Genomic DNA, 20,220 nt, shown 5'->3' with positions numbered 1-20,220 from the left:
CTTGTTGATTTACAAGAGGCTCCCTCATCGCTGTAACCATTGTCAATTCACGAATACCAAGCCATTAGACTACTTACGTGATGCGAGGTTGTACCTATCTCAGCCTGGCGCATCTTCAAAGGCTTATTCTACCCTGGATATGACTTATTTTTCAATCTACGTCTAGTCGTGGAGGATGGACGTATTGAATTCATTTCATTCAGGTCGTTAATGACACTTCCCAATCATGAAAATGTCCAGATCCATAAGGCCATCAAAAGGTCATCACTTCGGGCCAGTGTACTTCAAAGAGAATACACCCCGTTCAATGCTGTTCAGGAGGATGTTGCCGCTCTTGAAGTAAGGATAAACGCTCCAGCTTCCGACAAACTCAACCTTGCCACCTTCGGCATCATCATCAGGATGGCAGTCAAAGAAGCCGACCTGCTTGACCTGCGAACCCGTGGGATCCTGCGCGACGGATTTGACATCCACGATGCGCAGGCCACTGCCGTAGTTGGACATGTAAGACAGGCCGTTGAGCACGTATTGGTTGTGGTCGATCGATTTGACGGGAGACTGGTAAATTCCAGTATGCTTGGGTTTAGCAAGGTTGCGGATGTCGAAAATATAAGTTGTAGTATGCCCGTTGGCGGCCACCCCGGTCTTGTCCATCTCGTCGAGCTCATCATCAAGCAGCAGATACGACATGTTCTCCATGTCGGTAACCCAGCCCTGATGAGTGTAGCTAGAGCCAGCGTAGGGAGTCTTGGAGATTTGCACTGGGGATTTCTTGTTGGTGACATCGACGATGGTCAGCGAATCCTCGTTGTAGTTGAAGCAAATCTCGCGTCCGTTGTACTTCTTGTCGGGTCCCTTGTAGATGACACATTGTGCTGTGATTGTTAACATGGCACGCAACGATCAGACCTAGCAACGGCTTACCGTCATGCACATAGCCATCCTGGTTCACACAGCCGGGCGACGTTGGCTTCGCGGGGTTGGAAACATCCACCATCCACAGACCTCCGGCGCAGCTAAGAGACCTGGTGGTTCCAACTGCGTAGATCATGTTCCTCTCCTCGTGAGCGACGATATTGTGAGAGCTCCCAAAAGCGTTGTACCAGGCTTTGAGATCGCTGGAAATCGAGAACGTGGTAGGTTCACTAGCACTCGTGCGCAGAAGCTACCAATGCCGCATACAGGATCAGCTATCCATACTCGACACAAGACGGTTGGGGTAAGTATCACTTGACACACCTTCTTCAGATCAAACACCTGGAGTCCGTGACCACGGGCCTCCGATCCAATGTAGACATGGTCACCAATAACCTTCATGTCTCTCCACACGCTAGACTCTGTCTGAGTTGGCAACCGTCCGACATAGTCGAGGCTCCCATCCGCATGCACTTCAACGAAAGCCGTGCCATCGGTTTGACCAATTATGCCAAATTCCCGACCATCAGGTGAAGTCCATCCTACAGATTTTTGGTGAGCCTTGCAGGACATAATCTCAGTCAGGGAGCATACCCCAGATGTCATTGCCCTCACGAGTCTTGCTGCCCATAGCTTGGTGACTGAGAAAGCCAAGAAGGTCGACATTCTCGCACGAGTACTCTCCTGCTTTTCCATTGACACACTTCTGGCTTCCCAGATCAGGATACAGGTTTGCATTGAAAAGTCCTTCAGCCCTGAATCTCTCTCTCTGCTCGATCTTGACAGACATGAGGCGATCCATGGCCGACTGCCCCTCTCGGGAGGCCGCAGCGGCACAAGCAAGGGACAATAGTGAGAAAGCCGTGAGCTTCATGTTGTCGAGATATTTTTCTCTCTGTGTATCAGCAGTGACGCTCTGAGAATGATGGAAGTTCCGAAACAGATCGTGCCGCCTGCCAGGCTTTATAGTTGGCTCCTCGCCTGCCAACAATCCAAGGCATTTGGTGAATCGTCACCTCTCCTTCGCCAAGTATTCACGCATTTCCGCCTTTGGGAAGGTTCTTAACAGGGATATTATTCACAAACACTGATTGAGCTTTGGCCGACGGACATAGACGGTCATATTGATAGCGGTTACCCCACATTCAGCAGATAAGGCCATAGAAAGCAAAATGAAATGTGGATGATCAGCGGGATAGCTTCTCTATGCCAGGACGTGGAGAGTCTTGGGTTGCAATGATAATGCGACTTCTTACTTTGAAATCCCGCTGGTTGGACCACCAATCTTTAGCAATATGACGGCCTGGCTCGGCAAGCTTGGCTTTCCTAAATGCACCCCAATCAACGCTCTGCAAAATGAACTTAGACAATCACATCCAGGGTACCGTTGTGCCGGGCAATATGAAGATCTTTCCTTTGATGGGCAAGGAGTCCGTAAAGGTCTTCCTGAAGGTCAGTTTTCCTCTCACAATCATGAGACCCCTTCATACAGTGCCTTGGCTGAGACAGGGACTCAGCGAGTCAGATGGGTCACTCAACTAACAATATCTGCTATAGATACAATCTGAAATATATCATCCTTGGCAAGTCAGGCTCTCTTAGGCAGAGTACCCCGACGGTCGCCGGATAGGCCCCGTATCCAGAGAGACTCCATATCCCCTCCATGATGATTATGCTGACCAGTCAATGACAAAATCGTACCGAAGATTAAGACACGCAATTATAGGAGATTGGAATTTCAATCAGATGCTCTCCTTCTCGGCGTCACTCTCGAACGTCGACCCCTCCAACTCAGGATTGTCGAATCTCCGCGGGTGCGTGAAGAACCGGGGCAATGGCAGGGGATGCCGCCTTGTCTAGGGCTGAGACAAGCCAAGAGGCAAGCTTGAGCGACTATCCGGCTCTTATCGAGATCGTGCTCGACGGAGGGCTGTGCACACTGACAAGGTATGATAAGATGTCGTTACGTTATATGATGGATTGTTCTGTGTCATCAAGGTTTCTAAGCATGATCAATAAAACAGTGACGGGAGCCATCAGGAAAAATGCAAGCATTTTATATGCAGCTTACCGTCCTCGTAGCTTCCCATGTGAATATTCCTCTGAAGCTACTGTGGGCAGTCGCATAGGTAACTAAGCACAATGCAGCGGACGCACCTGCTCAGTATCGTCAGTCCATTGTACTCATTCCTAGTCACTCGAGCCACCTGCGGAGCATCGTCTGGAGAGTGTCTTGAATGGAGGAGAGCCCAAACCATTCTGAGAAGTCAGCCGAGCGAACAGAAATTCGGAAACCTGCACAGCTGACCTTTCAATGAGTGACACACGCATTTCATGGACAGAAGAGACGAAATCTGTGTCAAACCAGACGTCTGTCAGTAAGAATGAGATAGTTCATACTGCCCAAATATTGCTACATGAAGCTGCCTATTGACAAGAACGAGGGGGAAAAGGAATTCTCATTCGACTGTAATTTACTTATGCCCTTAGAACTTGTTGGCAATCATCAAGAACCTCATCCACAATCGGATTCTTGATCTCGGTGGTTTGGGTAGGTTTCATAAGAATTAACGCTGGATATCGCAGCATTGTTTCCATCAGCCGTCTGCAAAGACATGGCGTTGATCCTCGTCGAAAAGCCTTCACACAAATAAAGTGTATAATGAGATGGATGGCGCGCGATTCCAATTACCTCGAGGACGCTCACTACCAAAAACAATGACCGAGTAATTCAGACACTTCGTTCGCGCAATGCGTTTTGTGTTCGCCCTGCGTTTTGTCTCGTACGGCACTGGCACATACGGATGTTCCAATCTTCTGCCCTATGGACTGTTGTAGATATGTGCGCCCGGCAACGATTTCGCTAGAGCAAACAAGAGGAAGGTCATTCGCGACAGTATACGCCTCAAATCTAGTAAGAATTCAGTCAGTCCATGAGCTATCGCCCATGCAGTATCGTTTCTAGATCCCATACCTGAGCCAGCTCACCTCGGAGGCATCACCAAGCATAATATCCCTCCCACGCAGCCGTAGGGGAGCCGAGGGTGTCCCCCGGCCAGCAGCACGCAACGAATATGCATTTAGGTCTTGGTCGAGTAGAGCAAAGATGCACGTTGCCTTTTCGTTTTCTGCAGAGTGTTCGAGAAGGAGACGGTCGCATCAAGAAACGAGCCTATAGCTCACACGAGAAGATTTTGTCAATTCGTACGCATAACCGGCGAGCTAGACACATCTAAAAGTAACCATGAGATGTTAGCAGAGATGCATAATCAACAAAAATCTGAATACTCTTCTTAAGCCCGGGATTGTCTCTCTGTAAAAATGAAGAGGACGCGCTTGGTGGCAGTTGCCTTCATAGTGAAGAGGTATTCCAGCCGGAAAGCATCAGCTTAAGCTTACACGCAGAGAGATTGAAGAGACGAGAGCCACATATGTAAGTAGGACCCTGCATATAGTTGTAGTATGATAGAACATATGAAGGAAGGCAGGTACGACTGGGAAAACAAATAGTTACACGACACCTCATACATGAATCAACTACAGCAGAAGCAACTATGTATGTACCCGCTACAGAAAGATACTGACAAACGAGAAGCATATAGAAACAGAAGCAAGTGTCTACATTGCTACATCTGAGTAGTATACTTTGGAAGGGTTGAATAAGTTCAATTGCAAAGTACAGTGGGAGATACATGAGAAGACAGAGAGTAAACAAAAGGAAAGACAAGACTAAGACCCCTTCTCACTCCCTCACTCCTCCCACAAGTTCCTTTTGTTGAGTTCGGTTCGTCGAGTCTCGGTTCTTCGGGCGCTCCTAGAAGGTTTATAAAAGCTATCAGCCGGGTTGAACCGACTGCTAGGGGGGCTGAGGGGAATGATGACAGGGGAGGTGCATAGGTAGGGCAGAAGATGGGGGAGCCACGAGCAAGCAACTGTCCTTGATACATGGAAGGCAAAACAAGTAAAACCTCCAACAAGTACTTGACTGAGCTCTCTTCTTCCAAGGGGCCAGTTGAAATCTCTCCCCAGAGACTGTGATACAGATGGCCGGCGCCGAAACGTTGTGTCCCGGGCATGGTCAACAGCACTCTTTTGGTGTAGGGCGTACTCAACCAACGAAAGCATGCAGTGATCGGAAGCAGAGTCGTATCGAGCCGTACGGAGTACAAGGTGACTCAGGTTGCCCTGAGGCCTGGGAGAGCGTACTATATCGCTTCGGCAACTCCCTTAAGTGACTCCAACTCTCGTCCACAACAAACCAGTGCACACTTCCACAGGGAAGCGAGGAGCCAGCAGGATGTCCACTTGCTCAGGCAGAGGGGAAGGGGGAAAAGATGAGAAAAGGCAAAACCAAAAGAAAAGAGCGTTTGAGGTGGGAACCTAGCTTCTATCATTCTCAAGGGAGTCAAGTGTTGTTCAACACAGACAAGCAGACACATGTCTTTGATCGAAGGGTTGCATGAAGGAGGAGGAAGATAAAAGCAGAATAACAAGAGAGAGCAGATGCTGCTGAGAGAGAAGGAGAGAGTTGAAGAAGACAAGGAGAGAGAGGAAGAAGAGAAGAAGTTAGAGAGGGAAGATGGGGGTATTTATACCTGGGGAGGGAGACATAATCACACTAACTCTCGCGTAGCTAAGCGAGAGATATTCACTGTCGTCGCTTGCAGACTGAGCTGGAAGCAGAATCGAATGACGAATTGTGACTCAAGTTGTGGTGGCAGGCAGGAATCATGGTGGTTGACCATGGTTGAAGACTCATCGAGTTGAAGTTATTCACTGCTCCCCCGGCAAAACCTGCCACTCCCCCAGTCGCCCCATCAGAAAAAATCAAGCGCTTCCGGGAGAAGTATCCACTGTCTAGCCGTCAGAGAACGTGGAACTTGCCACGAACTACGCGAATTTTAGTCGTGGACCTGCTATGGCTTTCGAGTTATTCACTTGTCTACTTCAGTGAAGAGCAGAACCGGCCTACCAGCTACAGAGAATGCGAGAGGAGGCTGGGGGAGTATCCACTGGATCGATGTCAAATTTTCTTAAGCGTATGACTTTTCCAGCATTGGATTCATGGTTCAGGTTAGGCAAAAAACTGCTCACCATACTGATACTCCAGCAGAGAGGGTCTGAAAGAGGTCCAGACTGAGAATACCGAACTTTGAGCTCTCTCTGGCGAGACCTCTTGCCAATGTGCTTGTATAACTTTCTCTGTTCTCTACATTAGACTTAGTTATTGCATTCATTCAAGCTCAAGTGCTCATAATGTCAACTTGTTCTGAGAGCTGCCAGCACCATAGTCTCCAGAAACTACTCCACAATGCAACCAGGCTTTCTCTGTTTGGAAAACTGTATACAGAACTATACGCGGGGGATAGTACGGGGGCAAAGAGTAGTTCCATGGATCCAAGTATCTGCCCCCTGATGCTTGAATTCAACCTTTAAAGTGTATCATACATTCACACATGAATCGTAAATTCTAGAGAAAACGTAGAACAAAACTGTACTTTACAGTAATTGTCTGTTATGCGGCCAAATTATACTACGTCAACTCTACATCAACAGATTTAGATGTGTTTGGACAGCCTGTCGATGAACGTCTCCCCCCATCGAGCACTGAAGTCGTTCAGCGGACAGCAGACCTTATTAGGTTTATCAGATAGAGACAGACTCACCTGGTGTTAGTCTCAATAAAGTTTCTGAGATACTCGTATTTCTTCTTCTTCTCGTCCTCGCCCATCGTCACAGCTTTATAGACAGCGTCTGCCAGTTCTGTTGTGTTTGCTGGATGGAAACTGATACTTCCCTCTTTCATGAAGGAAGCTGCTCCTGCGAATTCAGAGAGCACTAGGACGCCATGCCGTTGTTCCTGACAGGCAACGTATTCGAAAGACACGAGGTTCATTCCATCGCGAGTAGATGTAAGAAGACAAGCATCCGCGATGGAGTATAACGCCGTAAGCTCGGTGAAGGGAACAGAGCGATGCATGTAGAGGAGGGGGATTCCATCGGGAGTGGCTGTTGAGGATCACATAGGTCAGTACCCGTATACTGACTCGCTCACTAATAGAATAGGACGTGCAAATACAATGTTTCCCGTTGATCTTCCCTGCCATCGTACTTAACTCTGTCTCCAACTCCTGGTATTCCTTGACATCCTCGCGACTCGGGACAGCGACCTGTATCAAGACCACTTTATTCCTCAACTCTGGGTGACGATCCAGGAAGTAGTCGTATCCCTTCAGCTTCTGCGTAAGCCCCTTGATGTAGTCCAGTCGGTCCACCCCAATAATGACGGTGATCCCCTTGTATTTCTCCTCCAGCTGCTTGATCCGATCCTGCACCTCTTGTTTCTGCAACGTATCCTTGAACTTTTGTGGATCGATTCCGACAATAAACTTATCTGTCTCAACTAATCTATCCTTGTACTGGATTCGGCCGGGAATCTCCGTTCGAGCACCTCTGTCCCTTAATCAGAATGTAATATATGATTCAGCCGGTAGACCACTTACAAAACCTGAGCACAAGTCTGGATAAAGTTTGACTTGTACTCGTCCGTGTGAAATCCGATCAGGTCACTCGCCAGCATGCCCTCGAGCAAATCATTTCGGACAGGTAGCGCTCTCCAAAAATCTCCCGCTGGAAACGGCGTATGTAAGGAGAATCCAATGGCGCATGGTTTTTCTTTGTTGAGTCGCTGACGCAGAAGCTTCGGGAGGAGCATGAGATGATAGTCGTGGACCCAAATCAAGCTCCCCTTTGTAGCTGCCTCTGCTACAGCATCCGCAAACAGCTCATTGACGCGCCTGTAGGCCTGCCATGGGCCGTCGTCGTAGACGACGCCTGACTGGTAGTGGAGGATAGGCCAAAGGATTGAGTCTGCGAGGCAAAACAACAGTAAGTTAGGAAGGAACGACAGGCGTGACATAATCAAAGACTTGCTCACATACTTGAGAACTTGTTGTAATGCTCATTCGCTAGGTTCGTATCCAGGAAGACTGCAACGGCATTGTGCTCATCGAGACTCTGGGCTACTAACTCTTGGTCCTTCTTCTCCGCGACTTCGAGACCAGGCCAACCGAACCAGCGGAATTCGGTGGATTTGGTCAAACCAGATAGCGATGTGACCAGGCCACCGCTAGACAGACTAGACTGATATGAGCCATCGGTGCGTTTGACCGAGAGAGGAAGGCGATTCGAAACAATGATGAGGTTGCGCTTCTCCTGCGAACTGTCGGCCGCCATATTGATGCTGATTAACTCTTTTCCTGCTTTATAGAAGCCGTTATATCGTAAAGAAACAGAAACGATCAGGCACGTCTACTTCCTAAGAGTGATGCAAAGAAGCGAGACTATTGAGAGTACTTCTAAACAGTTAAACCACACTCCCTGGTCATAGAGCCGTTTACACATAGATCGCGATACGTCAGTATGAAAAAACGTCTTACAGGAATGGAGGCGACTATGCAGCCATTCGGCCGCGTCTCAGTTCCTGTGGGTATTTGTCCATCTTATGATTTTTCTGGTGACCGGAACACAATTCCGCACACTGGGGAGGAAAAGCTCGGAACGAATGACCAGCTACAGGGCCGCAGATTGCTTGTTCGACGGCGCATGAGCCTCATAACAGTCAAAAGTATCGAGTCGAGAGAGGATAACTGCATTTGAAGGCAAAGGTAATCATTTTATGTGTTAGGTTAGTTATGTACACAGAGTCAGAGTCGGAGTCATATTAGGATCATCTTAGGGCAGTAAGATGCGCACATAGATGGTGATCCTCCACTAATCACGCACTAGTCAGTTGCTACTCTAGATCAATAGGGCGTGGAGGTACTGGAGGCTAGAGAAATGCTACACGATATCATAGGGTGGAAAGTTCCGTTCGCTTTGACATGAAGGACCAAGGTACTAAACTCCTGAGCCTGACTCTATGCAATACCTCGCCTTTCTCACAGTGGACGCCGCCAAACTCAAGTATTCCTCAATCACATAGAAAACTGAAAGGAAAGAGCATACATCGTCAGAGTTGAATGTATAACCATCGATGCTACGGAATCCACCGGCTAATGCAATTCTGTATCCAAAAAATGTCGTGTAGTTAAACAAATAAATACCAGAAGGAAAAATAAGGGAAGGGAGACGAAGTCTCATGAAAAATGTCGATTCCGTTTGACAGGACTGGGTGTGCGCATGTGATTTTCGCGATCACGGCTCCGTTCTGTCACGAAATCCATCTGCGGATGCTCAAGCATCAAGGGCACTTCTGACTTGTTGTCAAGATTTGGAATATGACCTTGAGCGTGGTCACCGTAGGCAAGCCCTGGATTATGTTGAAAAGGATACTGCGACGACGGCATTGGCGGGTGGTGTTGGCCGGACAGCTGTCGAGAGAAAGTCGGTGCMGGAGGTGCATACTCATGCTGGTTGAAGCGGTTTCTGAAGGAGCGAAACGACCAGTTGCTGACAACGGTAACAGTCGAAATAGTAGCAAGAAAGAACATCTGCGTATAAGCGGTCAGCTTATTATTCGTAAGGGAACAGAGTGAGTGGACTACGTACAATTGCCTTCCAGCTGATGGGATCAATAAAGCTGTTGATGATGATAGCCATTGTCTGAGCCGACACCTTGGCCCGTCCAACCTTGGCCGGGTCCCGGTTCATGCAGCGTTCCCAGTTTTCGCATGCCGTCTCCAATGCTGGTAATCGCTCTCCACCAGCGCACTTGTTGTCCACGTAGCTCTTCGCGCAAACAGCCATATCAGCCAGGATTTTATCAGACTCTTCCTCCGCAGCCTGCTCAAATTCGGCACGGATGGCCGACACAAACCCGAACACTACGTAAACCGCGAGCGAGAACAACGACAAGTTCACTACCAACTGAGCCCACCATGACAGAATGCTGGGGACGTTGGGATGCGCTTCGAGCAAGGCAAAAAATTCCGAAAAAGACGATAACCGCGACGTCGGCTTTCCTTCCTGTCCTTCGTTTTGTTTTGAGTTCTTCTTGCTAGCCGCTTTCCCTTCACTGCTGCTCGGCCGATCGCTGTCATCTTCACTGTCGTCCTTTCGTAGCTGTAACCCAAGCACCTTGTCCCGCCGACGTCGCTTCTGTACCCGTCTCGCCAGGGCGTTGGAGTAATGGTTCAATCTGGGAATCTCGCCGCGTCCAGGACTAGGGGCAAACTTGCCGTACATGCCAAACAGGGAGTTCCGATGTCCTGCTTTCGCGGGCTGTTCGGGCGTATCCTCATTGTCCGCGTTCTCGGGAGACGACATGTTCTCGGCTCCGGAGGAAAAGTCCAAGTCGACTTTGCGCGGTGTCGTGAATGCTGACTGTCCGAAAAGCGACTTGGGGTTCTTTGAGGATGAGAGAGACGGATTCTGGGAGAAGAGGAAAGGTTGCGAATTTGGCGCTCGCAGAGCGGGGATTTCTTTCTTCTGAGGCGAGTCGAAGGTACTGTGAGGGCCTATCTTCAGGTTAGATATTCAAAGCTTCTGTAACTTAGAGTAATGGCGGAAGACGCACGCTTTTTCTGATTGTCATGTTGCATGCTGAGCTGGTAGAAGGGTGATGTGACGTCCCCGGGTGCTCTCGTCTGCCACTCAAAGTCCATCGGACTCTCTGCTGACCGTTTCTGCATCTTGAGTGCTACTGCATATAGGAGAGGATGCAGGTTTGAAGATCAGGGACGCTCGGTTGAAGACATCAATTCTAGAAATTATGCTGATAGTTTGGCCTGGCCCGTCGCTCAGACGACGACTTTTATCATTCTTTGTTTGGGGCTGTGGAGTATTGCCATAACAGGTTAGTCTTACCGCTTCTAGAATCGCGCTCTGGAATCAATCATTGTTGTGGTTATGACTGCATCAGACAGCGCTCTTTGGAGAATCGTCATATATTATTTTATCTAAATACAGGACGATGAAGATCTCGTTTGATATTTAGGTATTAGTGACAGTATGCTGTGGCTGCATTATGCTGCAGTATAGCAGCGAGGAGCTAGTCCATAGTATTCTCCGTACTCCGCATTTAAACAGCTAGCTGTATGTCACAATATATCTTTGAGCCAGAGATAATGCAGAGATTTATTGCATTTTTCTTACTATTTTCATGAACCATTTATTTGGCGAATAGTAACGGTTAATTGTATTTTTCGGCTGGGACCTTTCTCATGGAAATAGATCCCCCGCACGAGCAAAAGCATTTCATCGGTCGCGACTCATTGGTGCCCAACTTATCTCTAGCAACATCCTCGTCTTACTGCGACAGATCATTTGAAGACAGCTTAATTATATTGCATCAATCACATATGAATCTGAATGCGATCAATTATGGGTTTCATATGATACTACTGGGGTATAAATCATTCTGTCTGATGAGAAGAGCCGTGATCACGGAGGACTAATGAAGAAGGACGACGAAAGCAGGACGGTCCACTGGTAGAATCGACTGATTCCACCTACGAAATCACAGAGCGACAAGCACAAACATGTTCGAAGCATACCATCCAGAATCCAAAGCCACCGATTCGCGAGGAATAAAAAGCTCTAAACCAACTCCGATCCCAGAACCATGTCAAGCAGCGCGATCAAACGCCAAAATAGAGAACCAAGTTGAAGACGAAATGAACAAGAGAACTCGTTACAGCTGAACATGGTCTACCAGCTCGAAATCATCGTCAGCCAGATAGCCAGTTCCCATCTCGCTCTCACGTGAGACGATCTCATATTCCTTGACCAATTTCTCGGTCTCCTTTGTCTCGAACTTCTCCACGGCCTTGTTCACAGCATCAGACAAGATTGTCTGACCAGACACCTCATATGGATTGAGGGTTTCGTCTTCGTCAACGATCATGACTTCGGGGCTCTTTTCGACTGCGACTGGCTCCTCGACTTCCTCACCACTAGACGAATCAGAGGTACCGTTGTCGAGGATCTCTTGGATATCATAGTGCAGGGCAATCCTGGAATCACGCGCGACCTGGTTGAGGCACTGTTGATGCCAACGCTTGATGGCGCTGAAGTCAAGGTCAGCTTGTGGTTGAGTCTATGTCATTCTTGCCTTAAGGACAACTCACGGCGGATTACGCCACAGTGGCTTCGCAGGACGAGTTATTGGCAGGAAAGGGGCCTTTAGGTTCCCATGAGGAAGCGCACTTCGGCCACCGTAAGCCCATTTGGCCTTGCGATCATGCTGCCTCTTTGCTTCGGTACTTGCCCGTCGCAGATCACTGTTGACGACAGTCTCGGATGCCATGTTGGTGTTGGTGAGGGGAGAATCAACGATGAGGGGAGGTAAGCGGCGTGGATGAAATGGCTAATGGAAAGAGGAGGCCGGATAGTGCCTGCCTTGACTAGGGGAAGGTTGTCTGGGAATGTTTATAAGACAGACGCGACGAAACGAGAAAGAGACGGAAGGCTGATGAATAAGGATGGGACAAAGGCGCGATCCAAAAGTAAATGCTTTGGTGACAGGGCTGTCTTTTGTCTGAGTCACCAGGGTTGGTGTCCAGTCATCGATCAATAAGTAGCAACCGCAGTTGGAACAAACTGCTCAGCACCCATGGAAACCATGGATGGAATTAGGCAATAAATCTAGAAAGAGAGAAGAACCCTTTAACAAGAAAACAGGACGAGACAACAGTAACCAGCCGGATGACGCCAGGGTCCTCAGACTGGAGGGAGAGGGGCCGCTCATTGTCTCTGCTGTTATCAACCATCCGCATGCGCCGCAGGCAGCACGAGGACTGGATAAGGCGCTCCTGATTGCGACATGCCAGCTTCTGCTGATTGATGGGTTGATCATTATGATCTCGGCAGTGGTTCCCTCGTCTAGACAATCATCACTAGTCTACTATAGAATAGAACTCTACTCTTGTCCTTATCCGCGATGAGCGATCTCCCTCATTTCCCGTCTACTACTCTCTAAAACTGCTCTCTCCGCATCTCCCCCTGATCCTTATCGCGGAACGAGGATCTCCCGAGGTACCTACAGTAACACTTCAACAGAATACGGTAATCCTTTAATCCTTCGAACGCCACATCATCAACCACGGTTCTTGGCCACGCATCTTCGTAATTATTGCCCCTTACCAATTCTGGTCCCCGAGGTTTAGGTTACTTAATCACTCAAAGCAGAGCCACTGATGGATGTATGTCGTCGTCGTCGGCGATCCCTTACAGCCTCAAGGCACCCGTTATGTCCAGATGACTCAAAGCAACCTGACGTAGCGTTACGCGCCGCAGACTACAAAAGATCTCAGTACATCAGCATGCATCTATCGATCCTACTCGGAACTAAGGACTGTCGAGTAACAAGCAGTAAATAATAAGCATGCAAGATGAAGTCCAACCAGTCCTCACCCTGAGTCATCTCATGTGCAAGCGATGACGCTGCTGATAGGGAGTAGCCGGGGCAGCTTGGAGCTTATCATCTGCCTTGCGCATGGATACCTGCGGAGTACTATTTATCCACCCCGCGCAACCTACTATGCATACTGCTGCATCTTCCGGATGACTTGCTTCTGGGTCTGATTCTGGTCAGCTGTTCAGCTGTCATCATGGCGGTGGTATGAGTTATGATGAATTCTGCTTGGTTACCGATACTTTGTGGAAAGTTCTGGTTTGGTTTCTCGTCACTTGGAGCTCACATGGACATGTGATTTGAGGTGAGAGTGGCTGTGTAGACTAAGGGACTTGTTTGTGGCTGGGTACGTTGTATGGTTTGATGATGATCATCATCTTGTAGTTGCTTGTAGCTGTTGAGTCTGTAGCACGGATGAGATATATGACTTGCCGTCCAGCCACATAAGTCCAGCAATCAGTAGATTCAGGCTAGCTATGCAACATGGGGTTAGCTCTCATAGGGTAACAGAAGGGACGGGGTTAACTACTGGATCAGTCCTTTCCCTGCGGTATTGTATGAACGTTCCGCTTAAACTTGGCCGGAGAATCGAGTGGCTTATTGGCTCTATATACGACGCTGGCATCCTATGAAGCCTGATTACTTGAGTATGGCGAGTTTACGAGGAGTTGAGCGCTGCCGTGTGCAGTCATGGGCTTCTGAACGTTTGTAAACAGTATCAAGGTGGTCTGAATGCAGCAAGTTTGCATCTCCACCTTCCAGATGTTGACCTTCGATGAAGCTGTATGTATTATTTGGAAATGAGAACAACCGTAGTATCATCAAGGTGTCCAGCACCATATTCACACCGAATGCATATGAGACAAACACGCCCTCCAACGCAATTTACTCATCCATCTGCCACTGATAATCCAACGCTTCCAGTCTCCCCTTCTTATTCCTCGCTGCAAACCATTCCTTCTCGAACCCGTTCCCCCGATCCACCCCATCCCACCGATGTCCCGGACGGATCCCATACCGATTCGGCTGAAAAGCCCCCTTATAGAGCGGCTTCCCCGTCACACTCGCGCCGGGCCCCTTTGTCTTGGTCAAAAACCCAGCCGCAGGATCATTCCACCGCTGCTGCGCCTTCAGCTCCTCATTCAGGGAATCGTCTTCGATCGTCCGTGCAAGCGGCATCGCTCGAGCCTCCTGTATCTGCTGCCTGCGCGCCTCCCGCTCCGCCCGCTGCACATCACCCATCAGCGCCTCCTTAGCTGCCTCCTCCTTCTCGCGCTTCTCCTGCTCCGCCCGCCGCGCCTCCGCCCGCTTCAGGGCAACGTTGATGATCCGCCCAGACGCATCTCGGTAGATCGTCTCCTGCGCCTCCGCCGGCCGCTCTCGATGCCGCGCCGCCTCGGCCTTCTTCCGTCGTTCCTGCGCAGCCACCATCGCCGCCGTCTGTTCCGCAGTCTGCAGTCCCGCCCGAGCACCGGACTCCATCCGCATCTCTCCTCCGTCGTCGGCCTCAGCATCGTCCACAACAGCAGGCGCTTCGTCATCGCCTTCCTCTCCTTCCCCACGGCGAGCGGCGCTCTCCGCCGCGGCAGACGCTAGGATCGCGTCTGCGGCGTCCCGCTCATCATCCGCGTTCGATCTGCCGGTCGCGGGACCACCCAGCGTCTTCCAATTCGATTTCTTCGCACGGCGGAACTCCGCGCTCCGGACGGAGGTCACTAAACTCGGGCCCTCGTCATCCTCATTGCCGAAATTTGTCGCCGACGTCCGTAAATCGGGCGGGTCGTCGTCGGCGATGATGAGGCCGTCTCCGGCGGTGTCGACGGTTTTGGTCTTCTTGCGTTTCTTTTTTGGGCGTTCCGTAGATGGATCGGCTGTTAGGTAGTTTTTGGCGAGATATTCTGCTAGTGACGAGGAGGGCATGGTGTCTGGTCTGGAGGGTTCAAACTGGGGATGGAAGTTTGGCTTGAGCTTCAGCTCGAGCTTCGGCTTGGGCTTTTGCTGCGCGATCTTGCTATCGCACTGATAGCCGGAGTTTTAGTTTTGCCGATGCCCGTATCCATATAGAGTATCTTTGCCTGCGTCATACAGCAAACAGCATTTATCAACAATAATGATTGTGATGATGAAGTAGATAATGAACTAGAATTATCTCTCAAATTTGAAGAGGGAAAGCATTGAGATGCCCCGCTCCGACGAGGCAGAATGGTGGTTCAACGCCGTCTACGAAGCCGTTCAAACTATCCCCTACGGCAAGGTGACCTCCTACGGGCATATCGCCCTTCTACTCGGCCAACGTATGTAGATCTCTCTTCACATTTCCCCTTTTTCTTGCTCGTCTGCCGTACCGTAGATCTGAATCAGCTAATCGATGTAATAGCTAAACGACCCCGCCAGGTCGGCGTCTGTCTCAAACACCTCCCCGAGGATCCCTCGCACCACTTCCACTCAGGCAATGTGCCCTGGCAGCGGGTGGTTAATTCGAAAGGGATGATATCTCATCGGTATGTTGATAAGATGCGTTTAAGAATTTCATGATGCTGATTTCTGCAGGGGGCCCGGAAGTGCTGAGCGACAGGCCGAGGCGCTGCGCGAGGAAGGTGTCGAGGTCGATGCCGACAGCATGGGTGAATTCTACGTAGATTTTGCACGATATGGCTGGTTTCCCGAACGGTTGCCTGGGGAAGAATCCGACGATAGTGAAGATGAAGACGAAGCTGAATAAGGGGAGAATGTGATCGTTCTACGGTTTTAACTCTTCAGGATTCACTTGGTTGGTCTAGAGGTCTAGGCGTGTATCTCATCTCATTCATTCGTATCCACAGACCCTTCGCAAGAAGTCTGCTTAGTATCAACCAGAAATTTGTACCCCCGCTCCACAATCGTACTCTGCAGCTGGCTATGACAAACACAAACTCCATATAACCCCTATCGGACATGGGTCACAGCATTGGTGGAAAGCTACCGTGCCAAAGAACGAGAGAGTCGTAAATCTTTCGGGCATTGGATCTAATGAAGAAGACAGCCTTGGAGGGGCCGCGCGAGACCAACTCCGAGCAGGGTTGGAAGTATAAGACAAGAGGGGATCAGGCTCTATGATAGTAGAGAACGGGCAGTGAGGGTGAACGAGCCCCACACTTGTTGAGAGAAGCATATGGTCATCATGCAACAAGGAAAATAAATCATAACACCCCGTCCACTGCCAAAACAGAACCAAATGGTAATCGACGAGGGTTCCACACAGAAGAGGAAAAGGAATAAATAGGTAAGAGATCGTCACTGACTTATGTCTGATATGCTTTTCGCGTTGCTTGACTCATCGCTTCTTGACTTCCGACGCCCACCCATCGATCCCTTCGCCCCTACTACCAGGTGGTATGCCTAGGTCAACACCCTTCATCCCGGGAGTGTCGCTCAGCCATTCATGAGCAGCCATACCACCGGCATTGGCACGTTTCTCGGGTGGCAATTCCAGCATCGGTAGCAGGAATTCGCTGATGCGCATACTCTCTTCAACCGAGAAATGATACTTCTCTCGTAGGACGTCAGGCAAAGCCCAGTGGCGTAACCGGTGGATATTCCGAAGTTCTCCTTTGCGGTTGAAAATCTCTTGCGACCACTTTCCGGAGAGACACAGTGATTTGGGGAAAGGACCGAGTAACTCGATGATTTGTGCAATGTGATCGTCGTCTTTACCGTACTTTGTTCCCGACTGGGGGTCGAAAAGGTAGTCGCCCGTAATGAGCTCGAATACCTATCGGAATTGTCAGTTGATTGATCGCTTGGACGAAGAAGAATGTGATTTCCAAACTGACCATGCAAGCCATACTCCAGATATCTGTGCTCGCACCCCACTTCGACCCCAAGATGACCTCTGGCGAGCGGTACTGTCGTGTTTGAATATCGTTGGTGAAATGGTGACCGACCCAGCACGCGTTCCCCAGGTCGGCAATCTTCACTGAGATGATGTCACACAAAGGATCCTCACTTTCTTCTTTGGAGGACTGCTTGTCAAGCGAGATCCCCGAAACCTCTCTCTCCAGTAGATCGCTAACTCCACGTCAGTGCACCAGACCTTCGACATATGGACCGGAATCAGTTTCCAACATACGTAGTCTTCTCCCTCTCTTTCTGCTTCTCGTCCGCCTTTATACCTAATAACTCCTTCATCGACGCGCCTTCTTGTGTAGATGTGTCTGCAGCTTGTCAGCGGGCGTAGCTTGGGATGCCACGGGACGATTTTGTTTAAAACGTACTGGATGATTCAATAACCTGGCTGAGACTGCTGTGTGAGTTGGAAGAGCTGTGCTTGAAATCGTGATGGCTGAAACTTGTGTTGAGTGGACTGGGCAACGGCTGACTCCCAGTGATGAGGGTCCTCCTCCGTCGCCGGCCGCTGCGGCTATCATCTTTATTCTCCTTCTTCGCTTCCTCCTTGACGTATGTCTGCACAATTTGTTCCACATCGCCAATCTCGATCAGAACGTTCTCCGGCTTCAAGTCTGTATGGATGATGCCGCATTCCCGGTGCAGATAATCTAAGCCCAGCAAAACCTGTTTCGTAATTTGCTTCACCAGCGGCATGGGAATACCCCGATGGTTCCAGCGCTTGATCAGGCCAAGCAAATTTTCCCCCAGCACCTCAAACACCATGCATACATGGACACCATTTGGACCCTTGTGTTCAAACGAATCGAGCAGACTGACAACATGCTTCCGGCCGGGATGGGAGGGCTTCGCTTGGACGATCTTATTCAACAACTTAATCTCATCGATAGCGGTTTCGGTGTAATGCGCGGCAGAGCGAACAACTTTGAGCGCAACGTGTTTTCCGGTGGTGGTATCGCGGGACAGCCAGACGGTGGAAAAATGACCCCAACCCAATTTGCGCACGACGACGTACCGTCCATTATTGTATGTTTCGCCCACGGTGACTGGGTGATAACCACCCTTGCAGTAGTCCTCTGAGTCTTCCTCTTCAGCAGTGGTCTCGAGTTCTTCTGCGGACGAGGAAGAGGCCGACCGCGACGGCGGGATATCGTATGCGGACTTGACGGGAACACTGCCACTCATGTTGGTTAGGGACAAAAGACCAAATCGCGCTATGATACGGAAGAACGGATATAAGAGCTGAGAGAAAAAAGGGCAAAGAAATAAAAAATTTGTTTCGTCAAAAAGAACACCGGAGCGATAATGCTGAAGAAAAGCAAGAGCGAAGCATACCCCTCAGTAGATGTGGCAGATGAATCGATGGCAGGTGAGGCGGCGTCGTTGKTGACGATCGGCTTCAGATCGGTTCCTTTTCTTTTCTTCCTACCGCCATTGCCATTTGCAGCATTCGCAGCGACGCTTGCCATTTGTTTTCCCTTGTTGATGACCGCCTTGGTTATATCTACCCCGTCCATCGTTTGGATTTCGGAGGATCGATGCGAGTTGAGGAATGTTTAAATCGAGAGGATCTGGAGAAGGAGGGGCACAAGGTGTTGGGCCGGAGAAGGCGAAGCTGAGTCCAGCCAAGCTCGTTGTCTGGCGGCGGAGGGGTGGATTGTGCGGTTCTATGAGGGGTTGGTTCAGCGCCCGCGACCGCAACCCAGTATGACGGAGGAGATCAGTGGGATGAGGCAGTAGTATTGGGGAAATATAGATGTTTAGACAAGGGGAGAAGGAGCAGAGTAAATAGTAAATCGGACCAGATATTCGAAAATAAACGGAATATTCTCAAGGTAGAAGGATGTGCGTAAATGACGCAAACGATAAGGCCGAACACATATATAGAGGGGCCCTCGGGGCAATGATGGTAATAGTAACGTTTGACGATCTCAGATCCGATCGACTCCTAGCGTTGTCGATTCAAACACTCAGCGAATTGGAACGAATCAAACTGCAGAAAGAAGAATTGCAACAATCTGGTGGTATGGTAGATGGAAATGCAGACGACAGGAATGTCCGCAAGCAGCAGCCGGGTTCTCTTCGGGCGATGTTGACAAAGCGAGCAACAACAATAAACTTAACGGATGTGGCAAATCGTGACCGGGGCTTGAAGGATGCTAGTTTCCTACCCTTCAAAGATCAGACCTGGCCAGCAGGGGATCAATCATAGCTTGGAGGATAAAACTGGTGTCGTGCATTTATGATTTAGGACTACAGGCTTTTACGAGGTACCTGGGAGACAAGAGGGGACTAAGGAACAGGAACATGGCGGATGAGGGAACCGTCTCAATGATGACGATAGAACAGATTCATCGTTCCCCTTGATTCTTCTGTTCGACAGCCCTTGGGCCAGAAGCTGACTGGCCCAGTGCTGACCATTTGATGATGGATATCCACTTGCGTATGCACGGTGTTTCCCCGGATCCATCATGGTCGTTCCCTTCAAGTGCCTTAAGAGCACCCCGACAGCCCCTACACAATTGGGTTCAACAATGTCATTCTGATTAGTTGGCCAATTGATTTCGTCTTCAATAATGAAATGGAATGTGGTCCTCTAGGAAAGTTCCACAAAAGGATAGCATCGACGGATAGGCCTGGACTTTCTCTACATATCGCTTGATGAACCTCTGGACACGCCTAGTGATGGATGCGCTTTCTGCAGAATCTTCTTGGGAGATGTCTGATCACACCAGTGGTCATCAACATGAACCGCATCCATTCAGCTGAAGTCAGAAAATGATGTAATGAGAGTTAAACAAGTAAAGCTTCAAATGCCGGCCTTTGTAACAACGCTATCAATTGTCCTTAAATGCTTATTTTGGGCTTATTTTGATTGAGGACTTGGTACATGAGCGTACATATGCAGGGCCGTGAATATGCACGTAGTTCCTTTCGCAAACTGGTTCCCCTTGATAGGATGGTTTACCGTTCATGCGCTTCCAGCTTTCCAATTGCTCGATTCCCTGTAAAAGTGGTTTAACATCCCTGCATAGCTTGTGCTATTGCAACAGTGGATGTGCTGC

General features: G+C 49.5%; 7 protein-coding genes across 7 annotated transcripts; 1 reads left to right on the top strand and 6 right to left on the bottom strand.

Annotated features, from left to right (window-relative positions):
- Positions 1-264: 264 nt before the first annotated feature.
- On the bottom strand, positions 265-1,789 carry Asppvi_007174 (uncharacterized protein; the record flags this gene model as incomplete). The annotated part of the gene is made up of 4 exons (XM_043303067.1): positions 265-875; positions 925-1,165; positions 1,240-1,457; positions 1,510-1,789. The coding sequence occupies 4 exons, from the start codon at positions 1,787-1,789 to the stop codon at positions 265-267; spliced, it is 1,350 nt and encodes a 449-aa protein (XP_043159002.1).
- Positions 1,790-6,473: 4,684 nt separating this feature from the next.
- Positions 6,474-8,151, bottom strand: Asppvi_007173 (trehalose-6-phosphate synthase; the record flags this gene model as incomplete). The annotated part of the gene is made up of 5 exons (XM_043303066.1): positions 6,474-6,522; positions 6,582-6,924; positions 6,995-7,368; positions 7,419-7,785; positions 7,857-8,151. 5 exons carry the CDS (start codon positions 8,149-8,151, stop codon positions 6,474-6,476), a joined length of 1,428 nt encoding a protein of 475 aa, XP_043159001.1.
- Positions 8,152-9,053: 902 nt separating this feature from the next.
- On the bottom strand, positions 9,054-10,547 carry Asppvi_007172 (putative nuclear envelope protein Brr6; the record flags this gene model as incomplete). Its single annotated transcript, XM_043303065.1, has 3 exons — positions 9,054-9,407; positions 9,466-10,373; positions 10,433-10,547. The coding sequence occupies 3 exons, from the start codon at positions 10,545-10,547 to the stop codon at positions 9,054-9,056; spliced, it is 1,377 nt and encodes a 458-aa protein (XP_043159000.1).
- A 1,001-nt stretch (positions 10,548-11,548) lies between these two features.
- Positions 11,549-12,163, bottom strand: Asppvi_007171 (uncharacterized protein; the record flags this gene model as incomplete). The annotated part of the gene is made up of 2 exons (XM_043303064.1): positions 11,549-11,924; positions 11,985-12,163. The coding sequence occupies 2 exons, from the start codon at positions 12,161-12,163 to the stop codon at positions 11,549-11,551; spliced, it is 555 nt and encodes a 184-aa protein (XP_043158999.1).
- Positions 12,164-14,155: 1,992 nt separating this feature from the next.
- On the bottom strand, positions 14,156-15,190 carry cwc26 (putative cell cycle control protein (Cwf26); the record flags this gene model as incomplete). Its single annotated transcript, XM_043303063.1, has 1 exon — positions 14,156-15,190. The coding sequence occupies one exon, from the start codon at positions 15,188-15,190 to the stop codon at positions 14,156-14,158; it is 1,035 nt and encodes a 344-aa protein (XP_043158998.1).
- A 259-nt stretch (positions 15,191-15,449) lies between these two features.
- Positions 15,450-15,992, top strand: Asppvi_007169 (MGMT family protein; the record flags this gene model as incomplete). Its single annotated transcript, XM_043303062.1, has 3 exons — positions 15,450-15,564; positions 15,648-15,771; positions 15,821-15,992. The coding sequence occupies 3 exons, from the start codon at positions 15,450-15,452 to the stop codon at positions 15,990-15,992; spliced, it is 411 nt and encodes a 136-aa protein (XP_043158997.1).
- A 591-nt stretch (positions 15,993-16,583) lies between these two features.
- Positions 16,584-18,672, bottom strand: Asppvi_007168 (serine/threonine-protein kinase; the record flags this gene model as incomplete). Its single annotated transcript, XM_043303061.1, has 5 exons — positions 16,584-17,021; positions 17,083-17,317; positions 17,379-17,463; positions 17,524-18,335; positions 18,491-18,672. The coding sequence occupies 5 exons, from the start codon at positions 18,670-18,672 to the stop codon at positions 16,584-16,586; spliced, it is 1,752 nt and encodes a 583-aa protein (XP_043158996.1).
- Between the last annotated feature and the right edge of the window lie 1,548 nt (positions 18,673-20,220).

This window comes from Aspergillus pseudoviridinutans, assembly GCF_018340605.1.
Source record: "Aspergillus pseudoviridinutans IFM 55266 DNA, scaffold_5, whole genome shotgun sequence".
In the NCBI taxonomy this organism is placed as follows: Eukaryota; Fungi; Ascomycota; class Eurotiomycetes; order Eurotiales; family Aspergillaceae; genus Aspergillus; species Aspergillus pseudoviridinutans.
Note: the sequence above shows the minus strand (reverse complement) of the source record. Positions and strands in the feature narration are given on the sequence as shown.